Here is a 17760-nt window from a genome sequence, read left to right on the forward strand (position 1 = left end):
CTTCTACAGAGAACTGATTTTTCTGACCTAATTCAACTGATTTAGTTTTTTTTACAGTTTTAGTCATGAATTGAGGAATATATTAGGATTCTGAACTTTCAAAACTGATTTAAGGACCATTGATTCAAATAATCACTGGGACTGATATATGATGAGTTTTATAATCACAGAATCATGGAATATGCTGAGTTGGAAGGTATCCACAAGGATCATCCAGTCCCACTCCTGGCCCTGCAGAGGACCATCCCCAAGTCACACCATGTGTCTGAGAGCTTCTTGATCTCTGCCAGGCTTAGTGCTGAGACCACTTCCCTGGGGGGCCCAGTCTGGTGTCCAGCCTCCCTCTGAGTAATATATGATGATGATTCCTTCCACTATTTCTATTTACTTTTTTTGCAGTTACCCAGTTTTTTCATAGTATTGCTTTCTGACTGAATATTGTAAATGATAGCACTGTGGTTTTGTGATAAGGCTTAGGCATTTTGACAAATATGGAGATGTTTTTGTAAGCAATATGACCATCCATGCCAGAACTAGGATTTTAAATGTCATAAATATTATTGTTTGTAGCTGTTATGCACATTGCCTTGCTATACCTGCCTATTTTTCCAGATACTGATCTGTGAAAACACTGAAGTTGCCTAGAAATAGAAACATGTAGTGAATGATCTACCACAGAACACTTCTGCTTTCTTTGTTTTCCCCTGTGTGAAATGCACACAAGCTGAGGTCTTAATAATAATTAAGAATAATTAATAATGTTGCAGGTTCAGACACAAGGTCAAAAATGCCAAATTATAGTGTGATCTTTAGCTATTTCAGGAGCTTCCAAGCTGCACCTTGCCCTTTTCTCTGGTCTGAAATCTGCCTTCTTCCCTCTGGCTCTCCATTAAGGGAACTGAGTCTTCAGGGAAGCTTGATACAGTTCTGTTTGAATATGTCATACAATCAGGCATGGAACATTTAATGCATTTAGAGTGTTTTCATTTTCACTGGAAATTGAACTGATTTCAAACCAGTTGTTACTGAAGATGTTTATTTTTCCTCTTTGGTGAGTAGATCAATCACCAACAGAGAATGATAGGGGTTTGTTTGTTTTTCCCTGCTGTATGGAGAGCTTTCCAGGAACATGTGAAGAACTGGATTGGATGTCTTTCAAGAAAATACATATATTGAAAACAGATTTCTTTACATGTGACTGCTTTCTTTTGGGATAGCTAAAGTTTAAACTCTTTGCCTGTGTGTCATATTTCTAATGTACTTACCATCATACACTGTATGGTTGCTGGGTCAGGCTCAGCTACTGGAAGAATGTTTATTTCCTGCCAAGTAATTTTTCAACAGAAACTACTGGGTATCAGTCAAGGTTTCATTGTATAGGGCAGCTATTCTTACAAAAATCATCTTTTTTTCTTGTAAGAGGGGAAAACAGTGGGTGTCCCAAGATGTTATCTGAGACATTCTGGCTGGATTCAGGACAAAAGGAACTCAACTTGTCTGTATTTTCCCTTTATGCTCCTGTTCCCTTCACCAAATAAGTGAAGATGTTCTTGAAGTTTTCAAATGAATGAAAATAGTTGAAAAACAGCAGCAAAAGAGCACTTTGCGGGTGAAAAAACACCATGATAAATTGATTATTTCTATAACTGAAAAAAGAGCTTCTGCAATTAAAGCAGCAGATTTTGTATGATTTCAGGTTATGGGTATCTAGATAAGACTAGACATAATTTTCTTTCTTTTTTCCAGGTATCTTAGTAACACGAAAGAATTACACTTGGTGTGACTGCACCAAAGCCAAATGTGCTTGCACCAAAGCAGTTACATGAATACACGGCATTTTGTTTTGTGCTGTGTTTTTCTCTTTGATGTTTCTATTTGTGTAGCAGAATACCATCCAGTCTTTGCCCTAGGTAAGAAGCTGTAAATGTTTGCATATTTGCTATTAGTGGCAAGATCTTAAGAAGTTTTCCTTTGAAATTCTTTTTTTATTTAAAGTATTTGTTGTTTCAAAAATGATCATCTAATTCCTAAGTTCTAATTTTTTTTTGCCATATACAAATGTTTATTTTCAATATTTATTTCTAGTATGTTTACTTACGCTCTATATTAAAGCTTGAGTGAGAGGTTTTTTTTTTGCTATTTACAGATACTTTTACTTTCTTTTTTTAATTTCTTGTATATATATACATTATTGCATGATTTAGTATCACCAAAATGCAAATATCTGCTATATGGTAGGTAAAAAAAGAAAAAAAGAAAAAAGTGGGTAGGATATTTCTGATACATTATTCTTTGTGATCAGGGTGTTCCGATTGCAATACACAATAGCTCAAATGTGTCATAGTTATGAAAGTTTATGACTGTATCCAAACTAACAATTATATACTGCATAAAAAAATAATTAAATTAAAAGGTTGAGCTTGACTATCCCCTTTCTTGGCTTTTCTGAGGAAGAGCTGCATCTCTCAAAGAATTTATCTGTTATATATAAGAAAACACAAATGTTTGATCTAACTATAACAATTTATTGTAATGCCTGATGGGGCTGGGAAGGGAAGATTGCACCAAAACAGAGGTTTTTGGTGCAAGAGCGGTTAGATCTTTATTAAAGGCTACAAGCAAGTTCTTCATTTGCTGCAAAATTGACACAACCTTCGTTTAAAGAAAAAAAGGTTTATTTGCTTATGGTTTTTAAAGGGAATAACAACTTTAAATGCACCAAATTTGAATTATATTAGGAAATTCTGTAGTTGTAATCTCTCTTGGAGAGAATACTGCATTATTCTCAGGTTCAGGTCAAGTGCCAACACTTGTGTGCAGATACCACAGAGAAAGCTGTCCTGAAAAAGCTTCTACTAGCAGTCCTCTCAGCCTAGAAATTTTAAGCCTTTAGGTATTTCATGAGGAATTGTTGGTGTCAAGGAGTTTCTTCAGCTGTTTAATGGGGACAAGGAAAAAGGAGATAGCAGAGGAGAATCCATGTTTCTTATGTATAATCAGTACTATTGGTACTTACATCCTTGAGAGCTGGAGCATCTTTGCCGAAGAATCCATCAAAATCAGCTACTAGAACATTGCCGTGGGGTGGATAGTGCTGAATCCAGTACCAGAAGACCTCCTGTTTTTACAGATCAGAGAGATTTCTTCTTTGAGTCTATGGTGGGAGGGAAAAATAAGCAATGTATTAATTGGGGATTAGTCTGCTGTTTTAAAAGAGATTACTCTAATTTGAGAGAATATGCGTAGAAAATTTTTGTTTTCATTTCAGTTAAAGGAAATCAGCGTTTTTCCTTCTGTGTGTAAAGTTGCTAGAAACTGGGACCGTTTTCCATTCTTGGACCCAGGAATAACCTGGGTCACGAATGTGTTTTCTATCAGTGTAGTGACTACATACTATCAAGAAGTTTTTAACAAAGCATTGTGCAAACTATGCAAAGCACAGCTTTCAGAGCAAACAGACTTAGGTTTGAAAACTTGCTTCCTAAAATCTTCTACTTGAATGTTTCAGTTAATTTTGTTTCAAGTTGCATTACATTGTTAGTAGTTTTTCTCTGTGAGGCAGCCTGAAATCTTTGCAGTTTCTGTGTTCCAGATAGCCTGTAGCCTTTTGTTTACAATACCAAGTAGGCAGTCAGTGCTATACAACATGGTGAAGTTAGTTTTCCTAAATTTAAAACCAGTTGTTAGTTCCTAGGGAGCGGTGTGATACACAGTCCTCAGTTTAAATAAACACACCAATTGAGGTGAATCCTAACAAGCAATTATTTGATTGGAAAAATGACTGAGAGGGTGAATTTGCAAAATGAGCAAAAGCCCAAGTCTTCAAGGCTACAAGATTTTAATGAAACTAAGGCTTGGATTTTAATGAGGTGTAAAAAAGAGGCAATATTTTTGTGCTTTTAAGCATTTTACTTCTTCAGAGTTCTCACAAAACATTTTTGTCCTTCTGAGAATTTGAATAATGTAAAATCTCCAGTATGTAGTGGTCTTCAGCTTGGCATCTTTGCACAGTGTAAGAAATCATCTGTTTACACTTCCACGAATTGCAAATCACAACTTATAATAATGATCACTGTAATAATATTTTCTCGAGTATTAAATGTCATAATTCCACTTTGAAATTTAGATAAATGAGTGGGAGATTTCTTCTTGATGTTGAAATGCATCCTTGCTTAATGGTCTTTGCTGTGTGTTTTGATGCCTTTGTTCTTAACAATTCAGAGATTGTTTCGTTGTTTAACAGAAATATATATTCTGAGCTTTTAAAAGGGTAGCTTGTTATTGCCTTTAAGTCGTTTTAGTTTAGTGTTAACAACGAAGTTCTGTCTGAACTGTCAAAATGCTGTTTTGAATAATGGTTGAATGTAATCTGACCCAATGAACTGATTTTGTATCTATTTCTCTAGTGATAAAATTGGCAATCAATAAAGTAATCATTATTTTGTCATAATATCTGCCATGAAGTTTGGACTAGACCAGAAATTACTTTCTCCTATTAAGCAAAACTTTACTCTTATATGAAAACTTTTATTAGTTTCATCATTTCTGGCATTGCTTCACTGGTAGTTTAAATTTGACCATTGGATTTTATAAGTCTGCATATGTCTCAGTTTGTCCTGGTGGTCTTTGTTACAGGAGCGCTTGGGTTGACAAAGACCTGTTGAAATAAGTGTGTTGTTTGAAATGTAAATAGTGTTTAATGTTTTTTAAAAGCAAGATAAAAGGAGTTTAACTCAAGATCTAATTGCATATCTACATTGCATACCTACTAAAATAGTTCTTGTACTAGAAAAACTTGGAACACCTAATACCTAATTCAGAGGAAAAAAAAAATTCAAAAATTCTAATTATTCTCCATATTTAATTTATCTCTGTCACTTGTTATCTGACATGTTTACAGTTTCTGAATTTTAGACAGTGATTATGTATAGGTTCTTCAGGGAGAATGGAGGTTTTGTTAGTAGTTTTCTGTGTTTATGTATTATTGTGTACACTCTTGTGGAACAAGGCTGCTACAGTTACTATTGAAATACATCCTAAATTAACTTGGATTGTAGTTCTTCTTCTGCAACATTTTTCAGACTTTATTGTTAGAAAATGTAACTTGGCAGAAGTCAACATGAAAAATAATAAAGCCAATTAATGTTTTGAAACATCAAGAATTTTGTAGATTTTCTGTTAAACAAGTATCTTGCTATCACTGCCTCCAAAAATAAATATTTTAAATATTTATTTTATATATATTAAATATTTAGTTCTTTAATTTAGTCTTAAATTTTGTGAATGTTTGAATTAATTTATGAGTGAATGTCTGAAAGTTTTACAAAAGTCTGTATGTATTGCAGGGTCCACAAAAACTGAATGTTCCATAAGCTTAAAAAAATGCCCACTTTGTTTCATAAATACTGTAGAAACTGTCTATGAGACAGACTTCTGTGTTAGGAAATCAAAGGAGCTTTTTGATGATAAATTTTCCTATTCATTCATAATTTTTTAAGTGAGCTTATGAATAAAATAAGAACTGTGTAATTCCACAACCAGAGTTGCACATGTAGTTGCTGTTATTTTTACAAACCTTTCCTCTACTTTGTTTTTGAGTAAATAACATAGGTGAACTCAGTTCAGTTTGAACTCTACACCTGCTGAGTCCTTAGGAACCATAGTACAGCTGGCAGCTTTGTTTTCCCTACAGATGTACTTTTACCTCTTGCCTCCTTTTTCTCCAGACATCTTTCTTCCAAGCAGCTGAAAAATTCCAGCTGTCTCATGATGCTGTCAGGCACTTCTGGGCCTGACACAAAGCCAAGATCCACCAGGCAGTCCTACAGCTGGTGTTTATACTTTGGTTCGGGTATACAGGTTGTGTGAGTAGCTAAGGGAGCAACTAGAATAAAAGAGAAGTAGAGTGGTGACACCAACTTGCTGCTTATAAATCACCCAGAGGAAATGTACAGAAATGGAAGCACAGGGAAAATGGAAGTGGTTGTCTAGGCAGAGCATGGGAAGGTCAGGGTGATTTGTGGGGTTTTCAGAAGGAGTCTTCAGTCTTTGGAGAAATTGAAGAAAAGGAACCGTAGAATTAGAAGAATTTAATGTAAAGTGCATCTAGAGTTTCTGTATTATAAAAGACTGAAAGGCACTTTTCCATTCATCCAGTCAAGCTAAATCCATGTCAAATGTGGTAAAAATGTGAGAAGCAGGACAGCTTAGAAGTGCTAGAGAAGGATAAAATCAGGACAAGATAATGCCAGAGTCACCATGTTAGCTGGGATTAGGTGGTGGGTAAGCATAGTGGTGTATGGCTGGTGTTACCATTCATGTAGAGAGGACTTCATGGGTGGACCATCACCACTGGAGTCAGAGGTATTTACTAGGGATTGATTCTGGCAGCCTGACAAGATTTCTAGACTGAGAAGCAGAAGTCTAGAGAAGACTTATCTAATTTTCCTGCCTATAAAGTCATAAATAAAGAGAGGAATATCAAGGGTTCCAGGATAAATCAAAGGGTATGAGGAAACATAAGAAGGGTGGAGATAGCAGTACTGGTATATGCATAGCAAATGATTGGATACTAACGCGGTAAAGACTAGTGTTTTTAAATAGGGTGTGGTTGGTGGAAAACAGCTGGATGTCTGGTTAGCAGTGGGACAAGACAGGAAAACAAAATAAACAAGCTATGATGATTAACACTGTAAAGCAAGCTGTTGCACAGATGAAGGAAATCTGGTGGAACAATTGTGACTGTTACATGAAAACTGGAAAATGTTCTTGTTGGAAAAGATAGGTAAAGAAAAAAGCAGTGCAGTCATGGTGTGTATTACTGATACAAAAACTTGGGAAGAACTGAGATGAAATCGCATGGATAAAATGGCTCCAATGTTTTATTTGGGCCAGCAATGTTAAATTTTGATATGAGTATTTGTATCTTCGAGATTTTTGAGGTGGGAGGTCCAGGTGAAATTAAGTAGGTGCCGGACAAGCGAGGTGTTGTTTCTGACAAGTATTAAATATCCGGTTCTTTTCAAAGGATAGGAATTTGGGGCTTTTTTGTTAGTTGCAGGGGGATTTTTCCCCTAAATAAGATTGGACCAGGACATCCTTCAGGTGAAATGGATGGGAAAAAATGTTTGCATATAGTTAGTATTACATAGTAAGAGGCATTTTTTAAAGCAAGGAAATTACTTCATCTGAAATAAAGAGGTTAGGAATAGAAAGAAGCATGTGAAGGTTTGCCATTCATTTATCTTAGATGCAAAAAGCCATTTTAAGATTATATTTTAACAAAAGGAACAGATCTTTGGGGGAGGGGTTTCAGAGCAGTTGGATGAATAACAAATTAAAAAACTGTACTGTAAGTAGGTGGAGAAATCAAACAGCATAATATTGTGGAAAAAAATGACAACTCAGAAACCGTAAGGTTGTAATAGTATTTCCAGAGATTAAGCAGAGAGATAAGGTCTGGCTAAAAAGAAGAAAAAGTTCTAACTCAGCCACTGACGATAAGCATGGTAAAACAGGCGGAGTGGATGAAGAGATTGAAATTTGGTCAGGCTTGAAGATCAAAGCTGATATTTTGTCATGAGGACCTTTGTGGTGTTACACATATGTTGAACATAGAAACAAAGCAAGAATATACAATGGGAATGAACATAGAAAACTTATGTCCAAGGAAGGAAAAGTCCTTTTCAAGCTTCATGTACTGAAATTGTGGATAATTACCAGCTGAGATTGATTAGTATAGTGATTAGACTGAGGGTGATAAGTAAAAACTCTACTGTGATTATTTCAAATTAGCATGGTATGCTTATCCCAAACAAGCTCCTATTGTACTGCTTAATCTCACAGCAGAGATTGGAGTGTGACATGGGGAGAATGCATTTTACATTCTAGAGCTGTCTTTTACTGTTTTAATGCGGCAATAACATAGTCTTTGCTCACGATATAAAATTCCATCAGAACTATCTGGTTTTGTTGTTTCCAGACTGAATTAATGTGTCTCTATATTGTGTTTTTTTTATTTGATAACTCATTGCTATGACAGCTTAAGCCTTTGGAAAAGAGTATGTTACATGGTAGTAGAGTAACCTGTTAACATTTTTAAATATTGCATGTCTAAGAACTCATATAATTTGGAATTGTGACTTTTAGTTGGTTTCTACTCTATTTAAAAACTTGCAAGGCAGGAATCTGAGTCTCCAGTTAAACTAAGTCACAAAATCTTATATCTGATTGTGTTGCAAGTATTCTGTATTTACATGCTTTTTTTATTGGGGTGTATTTATGTTGAAGGTTATTAATGAAAAAGACTGCTCATTTGATAGTGCTCCCTTGTTTAATTTATTGTTCTGTGATGTAATATCTGTCAGGTATTAGCTGTGCCATAATGTTAGCATTTCTTGCCATTATAAAAAAAAAAAAAAAATTGGCATTTTCTTGCCATTATGCAACCCAAATTTTATTTCTTCAAGCTTTATTCAGAAACAAAAAATTCAAAGTTAACTAATTTTCTATACTTCAATGGTAGGCAGAACTGTCAAAGCTTATTTTTTCAATGTATTAAAGAGTGCATTAACCACAGATTTTTAGGACTTCTAAATTCACTGTCATCTACTCTTCTTAAGGAATGTGTAATATTCCTAAGTTTACCTACATTTTCAGTTTTTGTTAGAACTCTGAGCAGAGTTCTGTATTGGTTGTGGGAAGGGGGAGAATTCTACTTGTTAACAATTATATTCTCCTCTAAGATGTTGCTGACATTAGGCTTTTCTGTTTGTGAAATGTAGAAAGGATACATTTTTAAATAAAATAAGTTCTTTGGAAAAAATGTTTTTCTTTGTATTTCAGTTTTTCTCTTTGAAGAAAAAACCTATTTTGATTGACTTAAAACATTTCTTGCCTTTCATTTCCTGTTCTTCTCAAAAACATTATTTTGCAGGACTTATTTAAAAGTTTTCTGCTTTTCTAAGGCTTAGAGCAATTATTGTTTTTAAATTTTTCAAATGCATTTTACTACATTGTTTGGTGTCATGAATACCCAAGGAATTGGACAATTTTTTGGCTTAATTTTTGCTACAACAGAGTACAGAAAAATGTGCTTCTGCATTGCCTTAAAACATTTCAGCAGAACTAAAATAGAGAAATATAATGTATTATATAGTTTGTATTTGAATAAGTTCTAAAATCAAATATTACTTTGAAAGTTTTATTTTAATCTGACTCTTTTGCATTGCCTGAAGCTGTCTAAAGGAATGTAATTTTATTAATGTGTCATTTTCCTTACTACAAATACAACTCAGCCATTTGCTTGGCATAGGCTTCTGGACAATCTGTAGGAATAGGCCTCTGGAGATAATTTTATGAAAAAGAATGTGAATAAGATGAAATATGTGAAATATTAGTATTTAAAATTGGGAGGTTAAGCATCAATTTAGAGGGTAAATTATTGCTGCATGTTCTTTTCTTATTAAAAGAATGAAGCCTCTTAGTAAATCCCATTAACATCAATAATAGTTACAAGATGCTTAGCAGTTTGAATCACAGAATTGATTTTATGCAGCTGTCAGTTGCATTATTGATATCAACAGTTGGGCTTAGAAAGAAAGAGAGAGGTGATCTTATCCATTTTTTCTTTTGCTTGGGAATCTTTGCATTCATTTTCAGAAAGCTGAGAAAATTCTGACCTGTGTAGCACTATGTGTAAATCTTTGAATTATTAATGAGATGTTGATAGGTGAATCATGTGACCACAAGTAATTTTGTATTCCCCTATTTATACACTGGCCTTAAATTTGCTACTTAATGGTGAGTAGCATTTGAAGAGAGTTTCTCCTTTATCTTAAAATTTCTAACCACCTTTCTGGCTATGGCCTCCTTTAATATTGTAATTTTTTTTTGCTATTGAATTTTGATTTAAATAACTTCCTATGGATTTTCAGAGAAAAAATGGGTGTTGCAGTTTTTCTCTGTGAGTTACCATTCTCTTTCAAAGGGCTTCAGAAGAAAATATTTCAACAATCCAAAGCTCCACCGAAACAAAGAAAATAGCCTGAATTGAATTGTATGCCAAGTCACAGTAATTTATTCTGTATTAGAACTGTTTTCAAAACCATGGTCCACTACAATATGTTTGTCTTTCTCTTTTTAATAAGAAATGTCATGCCTAAAACACATCAATTCTGTCTTAGGGGAAAACTAGCTTCAGGACTGAAATGTATTTTAGGTAGAGTCACTTCAGAAGTTGATGCAGTTTGACTCTGCAAGTGTTTGCTTGGGATTGTAAGTTTTATTTTTATTCCTGGTATTGATTATGGTTGATCATCATTTCTCCATTATGTCAAAAATGCCTAAAATTCCACCTACTTTGAATTTATGGGGAGGTTAGGTTGATGAAGTCTAAGTAAATACTAAATCGGGATATACTTTGCGTTTACAGGCGCTTGCAGACCAGTTTGAAAATACAAATACATCAGTATCTGAACGCATGAAGATTTTCTACTGTTGTCAGGTGCCTCCACATTGGGCCATACAGGTGTGAAACATTCCCATTTCAATCTTTTAATCTTAAAAGTCTGTAGTGGTTATTTTTGATGCTGAATCACTCCAAAGTCAATGAGTGTGATATGACTTTGAGTTGAAACACTGTAGAAATAAAGACCTAACATATACCAGGTGTTTCTGGAGTGAAGTCAAGTTCTACAGTGGTTTGCTTTCAGATGTCTTGTTCTGACATGCACAGGAATAACTGCTTGTTAGTGCAATTCTTTACTTTACTTTTTTCCAGTACAAAGTAGACTAAAACTTGCGAGCTTCAAACGTATCTCCTATTAAAATAAACTCGCCACTGTCTTTTAATACCTTTTATTACTGGCTTACTTATGCTACTGTTACTTGCTTCTTCCTTGTCTTTTAAAGTTCACTTTGGGAAGTTGACCATAGTGAAGTCAGCCAGGTTGGGAGTCAGTGGTACACTGAAGAACTTGATCTGAGAAAGCTTTTCTTTTGAGATAGACCCCTCTTTTACTAGTATTGACAGGATTTTTTATACCATAACTACACTGTTCACCTTGATTTTCTAGAAAAGAACTAAACACTAAAGTCTTATCTGACGATGCTGTATTTAACAATCTTGAGAAAATTGTTAACATTGCATACCTCCAAAGGTATTCATGTTGGTTTACTTTTAATGGTGTTTTACTCCTTTTTGATTTCTGATCTCAGTGCATGCTGTTTTAACCAATCATATCTTCTCTGAGCATTCTCAAGTTTTTCTACATAACCTTTCAGCAGGCACTTGCAATATAACCATCAAATATGGTTTTCATTTCCAGTTGTCAGAGTGGCATTCAATCCAAGCCAATTTTCTAAGCCAAAGATAGAAATGCTAAAATAGGGATTTATAATGAAAGATGACTCAATCTTCTAGCCATAGTAATGAAGGCACAGTGCATATATAAATTTTACCAAAAATAACTGAGCAAATTTAATTAAACATCAATGAGATTTAGTTTTAGACAATGGAAATTTTTTTCCTAAGTGATTAATATCAACCTAATAAAGATGTTTTCAGAGTTTGTTACATAATTATATCAAAAGAGTTGTAGCCAGATGTTAATTTTTTACTACTAATCTATTCCTCTCTAGTAACTCCTTGGATTTGCAACAGATATTGAACCCAGACCAATAAAGATAGGTTCATGACATATGTACAGAATGTCAGGGAGTCCATTCAGGATCACCAGGTCCACTGCATAGGTTAACTGTGGGATATCATAGCACAAATAACGGTCCATACAAAGAATGCTCCCATTTATTTTTGCAAACCTGTTTGTCTATCTGTCACACATAGTACATAAGTTGCCCTTTCTTCAAAGGTTAAAACCTATTTTCAGTTTTAATATTTTAAAATATAAAGACCAAAGATGACTTTTCAAAGTCATGAAAACATGCCATGTTTGGTTTTGAATTGGGGACATTTATTTTCATTAGTACACTGAAATAACAGCTGAATGTGAAATAACAAAGAGGCTGACTGAACTGTGAGGAAAACTTGACTAGGGTTTAGGGTGAACCTAAACTCAAATCCAATACTGATTTGGGTAAAAACCAGCACCCTTTGGCAGTGGCTGTTTGGGATAGTGATTTCTCACAGCTACTGAACAGAATTGTATCAGAGCCTTTCTCTCCATCTTTGTTTCTCCATGGCTGCAGATTACTGTGACAGAGCATTGCTAGAAGGGGCTTTAATTCTCTTCTTTGGGCTCTGTTTCCCACTTGGCATTCCCAACATCCTGCTGCAGCTGTTCTCCAACTGCATGGGCCTCATTTAAGGGCTTGAAGTTCATTTCTGTCAACTAATTCTTGCCATGTCCCTTTCTATTTGTGTATTATATTGTTAAATTGTTCAAAGCACAACAGTTTTCATTGAGTTGGGGGGATGTTTTGAGGTATATACACTGTTTGAGGTTCCAACCTGAAATTTCAGGAGAATAATTCTGTATTACCTTTTCCTGTTGATGTCAGAAATGCCTGTAACATCTTTTTAAATTGTAGACATTATTTGCTACTTTCAGTTACCTGGAATTTCTTACCTTTCCAGCGTCAGCTTGCGAACTTACTCTTCGAGCTGGGATGCACCAGCTCTGCCTTACAAATATTTGAGGAACTGGAAATGTGGGAAGATGCAGTAATCTGCTATGAAAGAGCAGGACAACATGGAAAGGTAAGAAAAATGTTTCATATAGCTGACATCCCATCTTGAAATAGCATTTGAAAGGGGAAGGATTGTCTGGCATTGGCTGGGAAATCACTAATGACAGTCACTTCTACAGGGATATCATCACAGGAAAATCTGCTTAGGAAAAATGGACACATGGCATAAGAGCTTGTCATAAGCCATGAATGGTAAAAATATGGTCTTGGAGTACTAGCCACATGAAATAGAAGTTGGTAAATAAGAAGCCACTTGAGATGCAAGAAGATTGTGATAGTGATCCTTGAAAATATTCAAGGATAATTAAATTAACTACTATGGATAGACAGCAATGTGGGCATTTCAAGAAAACTGTAGCAGTCATTCATGGTGGAGTCTTGAAGCTGTCTGGAGGGGATATTTTCTTTCCCGCTTGATTTCAAGCTGTCAGCTGTAGATTTAAAAAATACTTTAAATAGAGTAACATCAGTGTTTGTTGTATTTAATTACTTAATGTTAACATATTCAAATTACAGAATCAAACACTTGAGACAAAAAGTGGTGTAAGATTAAAAGGTTTTACTTGTTAAGTATCTGTTGATGTTTTCCTGAACTTCTCCATCATTTCTTTAGCACTGTGTTTGATCAGCTCCAAAGACAATTAAAAGCCATCACCTAACTCTGTGTATCAGTGACATAACTGTTTAAAATTAAAACTGTTTAAAATTGCTGGTAACAGGCTATATTAGCCTTCCTATTGTTGATTATTTTGCTTTTAGTGTTAGAGCAATGATAGGAAGATTTTAGAAAATTATACCTGGGAGCAATGCCTACCTATATGTAACTTTAGTTGTGTTCTCTTTCTGATGCAAACTCTTGCATAGACGGTAGCAGGAACTCATGCTATCAAGCAGTGTTTTCAGAATTTATATAAATATTCAGAAATATTCAATTTCAGATGAAAATACAGTTTCTTCTTTCCTTCCTTTCTCTCTGTTTGGTATATGGTAGTATTAAATGTATGAATGTACATGTGCCTTTTTGATACCACAAATAGAAAGACTATGCTCTAACGTAATTCAGCCTTAATGAATAGAGATATATAGTTTCAGTTGATAGAAAAGAAGCAGAATGCCTTATACTTACATATTTTTTTCTAATTGTCATGCACCAAAGCCTAGATTTTTTTCATTATAAACTGACAGATATGTCTTGCTGGCAAATTCTGTGCCATATTATGCATGCCTTGGGGATAGCATGCTAATATCACAATCTTCTCAGTACAGTGGAGAAATAGAGGTCAGTATTTTCCATTTCCTGGAAATGCATTTTGTCCTAGTTACATTCACAAACTGCCCTTAGGGAGTTATGAAAATGGCACTTGGAGAATAGGACAGGATATCTGACACAGGAAACTGCTTAAAAGTGCTTTCAGAATGAGGGATTGTGCTGTGCTTTGAAAAACAGAAAATGCTGTGTAAGTATGAAATAACAGCATTGCTGGAAAAAAGCTAGCTTTGGATCAAAAAAGACAGAAGATTAGAAACATGTAGCTGTGCACCAAGAGGAATGATTTTCTGTGCTCTTTAAAGTGTTCAGAGTATGAATTGCTTATATTTACCAAAAGTGTTTTGATGTCTTTAAACCTGGTAGTTATTTTTGTAGAAATGCACAAAAATGTACTGGAGTAGTATGTTGGCCACTAGATGTTCAGGTCATTAATTTGCTTAGCATGTATCTGTATGAAAGAACAAACTCTATTTAATAAACTTCTGTATGTTCTTCATTCACAAATGTTTTTATATAGAAAACCTGAATTTAAATCCTGAAAAATCTAATAAAAGTGCTAAATATCAGCAATACCAATGTGATGAATTCTTACACATCGAAGTAATACCTTCTTTCCTCCTATTTTGGAATTATCTGCTTATAAAGAAACAGGGCATTAGATAAGGCCATGTGACACTCCACATTGTGCTGTTAGAAAATACATAATTCATTTGGTTATAACAGGGCCATGTAGCAGTACAGATTATGCAGAGTAAGTTGTCACTAACATTTAGCAAACTTTTTTGAGGATTTGTTACTGTTACTAGATATGGCTCTATATTAATTTGTTTTATAACCTAAACAAAAGTAGTAGGAACTGATATTATAACATGAGTCAACAGAAGAGTAATAGAGTGCCAAGCAAAATGGCACAGAGCAAGGAGAAAAATGTTATAAAACCGGAATGCATAGTATATTGATAGTTGCTGTTGCTTTCTCACTGAAGTATTTTACTCATCGTATTTCATCAACAGACTTGTTGCAAAAGGAGGCATCTTCATGTGTGTAGTGAGAACTGGTGTTGAAAAGTGCCCCTCTCCCTTCTTTTTACTGTGAGAGGGACACAGAGATCTCAAGAGTACTATTGACATTGGACAACTCTGTTGAAGGTGTAAGAGGTCTCTTCCACCTAAAAATGGTACTATTTCCCTGCTTAAAGGAAAGAAAGGGTGAGCCAGAGATGTGACTTTTCAGTTCGTCCAGTTGAAGTGAGGCCTTTCTCTCTAGCAAGAACTCTGTAACGTGGTAGCTGCTCACCTTTGATAGATGAGGGAGATCTGCCATTTGGCATCAAATGGGTATTCCATCTTACAACAGCCTGTTTTCAGCCCTATCTCCATTCCATCATCTCATGAGAGTATACAGCATGATACAGAGTCTGGTTTTAGACCAGCATACCCCAGCAAATCACTTTCTACAGGGTTATTTTTCTTACCTTGCATGGTACAGATACCTCAAAACATTTGAGCTAGGAAACAATTATGGCAAGATCTCAAAAGCCCACATTTAAAGTCAGGCATGGCTTCCCAGATGTTAAGCAGTACTAAACTGATTAGTGCATGAGCTCATTCAAGAACTTGATTAATTTCCACTATATATAGTAACAGTCATAGAAGGCAGATAAGCACTCCTATATGTGGTTACAAAGCTAAGTAAGAGGACTAAATATCTCGCCCAAGGTCTTGCATGAAATTACAGGGAAGATGAAATGAGAGCTAAAGAGCTTTCCTTTTCTCTCACTGCCTTTTTCCATGCTCCTCTGTTCTGCTTCTTCATGCTACTTCTCTGTTATCCAGTGAAATTATGTGCAAGCAGAAAACTGAAGACTTTTTAGGAAATACTTTGAACTAGCAAAGGAATGAATAGTGAAATAATAGAACTGGTAGATCAGTGAAAAGTGAGGCTAATAGGGTCTTTTAAGAAATATATAAAATAAAAACATGGGAATGCATGGATGGCATGGCAAGTGGAAGTTTAGGACTGGGAAGCCAGATGCAGGATGAATCTTGAACTTGGTGTCCAGGAGTCTGTGTAGTGAGTAATGAAAAGGCACCACTTTTTGCCCCTCTTTACTGATTGGAGATTTTTGTGATGTTTGTTGTTGTGTGTTGCTTGTTTAATTCCCGTACTACTATAGTATTTCAGAAGGCAGGATAAGAGCCTAAATCTTTCTTGTGTTTAAATTAACTGACTTTTGAGGTGAATATTGAATTCCATCTGCTCTGATACAGACTGTGCTATGAAGAAGCAGTGTTGTTATAAATGCACCTGATTCAGTCAGTGAGGGTTATACAGCTTCTTTTATTTTTAACTTATATTTTAATTGATAATTTACATATCAAGTCATATTCAGTTCAGTTACAACTTTAATTATGAACATGCTTATTAATAATTAGTATCCATTTAATGAATAAATCTCTAGTGGCTGTATTTGTTTTATGTGTATTGCATGCACTGTGTGAAAGATGTTTCTTGATAATATTTGTTGTTAAAGAAAGATTTGTTTTTGCAGAACCAGGGTTCTTAGCAAATTAAATGTGATTTTTTTAAAACATTTTGCCACTAAGTTAGGAGAAAGAAAAAGCCTTTCTCCACCCCCCCTCCCCTCCAAATCCTAGGCAAAATGAGAAATCCCATTTTAGAGTGTTATCTGGTGTAGAAGGCAAATATTTTGATAACACAGGGGTTTTCTTTTTGTTTGATCTTTGTACTAGCCTTTAAAGATGTAAGTAATAAGAATGTTTGCAACATGCCAGAGAGGTGATCAGATAGCTAATCAGATGAAGAACAAGTCAGACTTCTGCTTATTTTATTCTGTTTTATCTGTGTGCTGAAGTATTTATGTTGGCAATGAATTATTGCAGGCTTAGACCAGAATATGGTGTTTCTTATGCTCTTAAATGTGAAATACCATTAGTGAACGGTTTTCTCTCTAGTCTAGGCATTGCCACAGGATAGCACTCTGAGCTTGGGAGTGCCCTGCAGAGGAAGTGGTGAAGAAGCAGCTTGCAATGCACTTTTCACCTCGTATCTCCTTATACAGCAACATTTCAGTCTTGTTTCTTTATCTCAACAGGAAAAAAACCCACCTTATCTTTTGGTGTCTGATGTGGTTGCTGCAAAAATGAAGCATTCAGCTGTCTCTGCTCTAGAAGAGAAAAATCTTCTTTAATGTCTGTTATTAATATGTTACAGCAGCTAATGGAGGCAGTTAAGGGGAAGTAAACTACACTTTAACCAAGTCCCTGGAAGCCAAGCTGAATGGGGCTTTGATTAACCTGGGCTCATGGAAAGTGTCCCTGCTTGTGGCAAGGGGCTGGAATTAGATGATATTCAAATTCCCTTCCAAACTAAACCATTCTGTGATTCTGTAAGTACAGTCTTCTAGTTAGGCAAGGTTTTTCTAGTGCTTTGGCTGGGCTAATTCTAGATGTTAAATAATAGTTTCTTTGGCATTTTTTAGAGAACTGTTCTATAGGCTCTCAAAAACACTTGCCATCAAGTTCTTTTCCTAATATTTAGCCACCAAGTTTCTTCTTAATGGGATTCTATTTTTGCTAATTTTAAGCTTCTTTTAGAAATCAAACCCTTCTTCACACTTGTGCACTTCGAATATTTGTGGACTGTACTGTTAATTTGCAAAAATAATACTAAGAATGAGATGCTAAAATTGCTATGCATTAAATACTTCAAAACAAGGTAAAACAGCCATTTTTCTAAACGTTTTTTTCAGATAGGTCTAA

At 35.0% G+C, this 17760-nt stretch overlaps 1 protein-coding gene across 3 annotated transcripts in view; it reads left to right on the forward strand.

Moving 5' to 3' along the window:
• Window positions 1–17760, forward strand: part of TTC27 (tetratricopeptide repeat domain 27) — a 113735-nt gene that overhangs the window by 70597 nt on the left and 25378 nt on the right. For 2 of the 3 annotated variants that reach the window (XM_005526905.2, XM_088052982.1), the window contains 2 exons: window positions 10433–10528; window positions 12596–12718. In XM_005526905.2, the coding sequence (XP_005526962.1) occupies window positions 10433–10528; window positions 12596–12718 (219 nt within the window). The remainder of the gene's footprint in view (window positions 1–10432; window positions 10529–12595; window positions 12719–17760) is intronic. The other variant, XM_014255941.2, reaches the window with a different exon arrangement.

This window comes from Pseudopodoces humilis, chromosome 3 (assembly GCF_049639895.1).
Source record: "Pseudopodoces humilis isolate 2021_Gansu_Grassland_sample_001 chromosome 3, ASM4963989v1, whole genome shotgun sequence".
NCBI lineage: Eukaryota > Metazoa > Chordata > Aves > Passeriformes > Paridae > Pseudopodoces > Pseudopodoces humilis.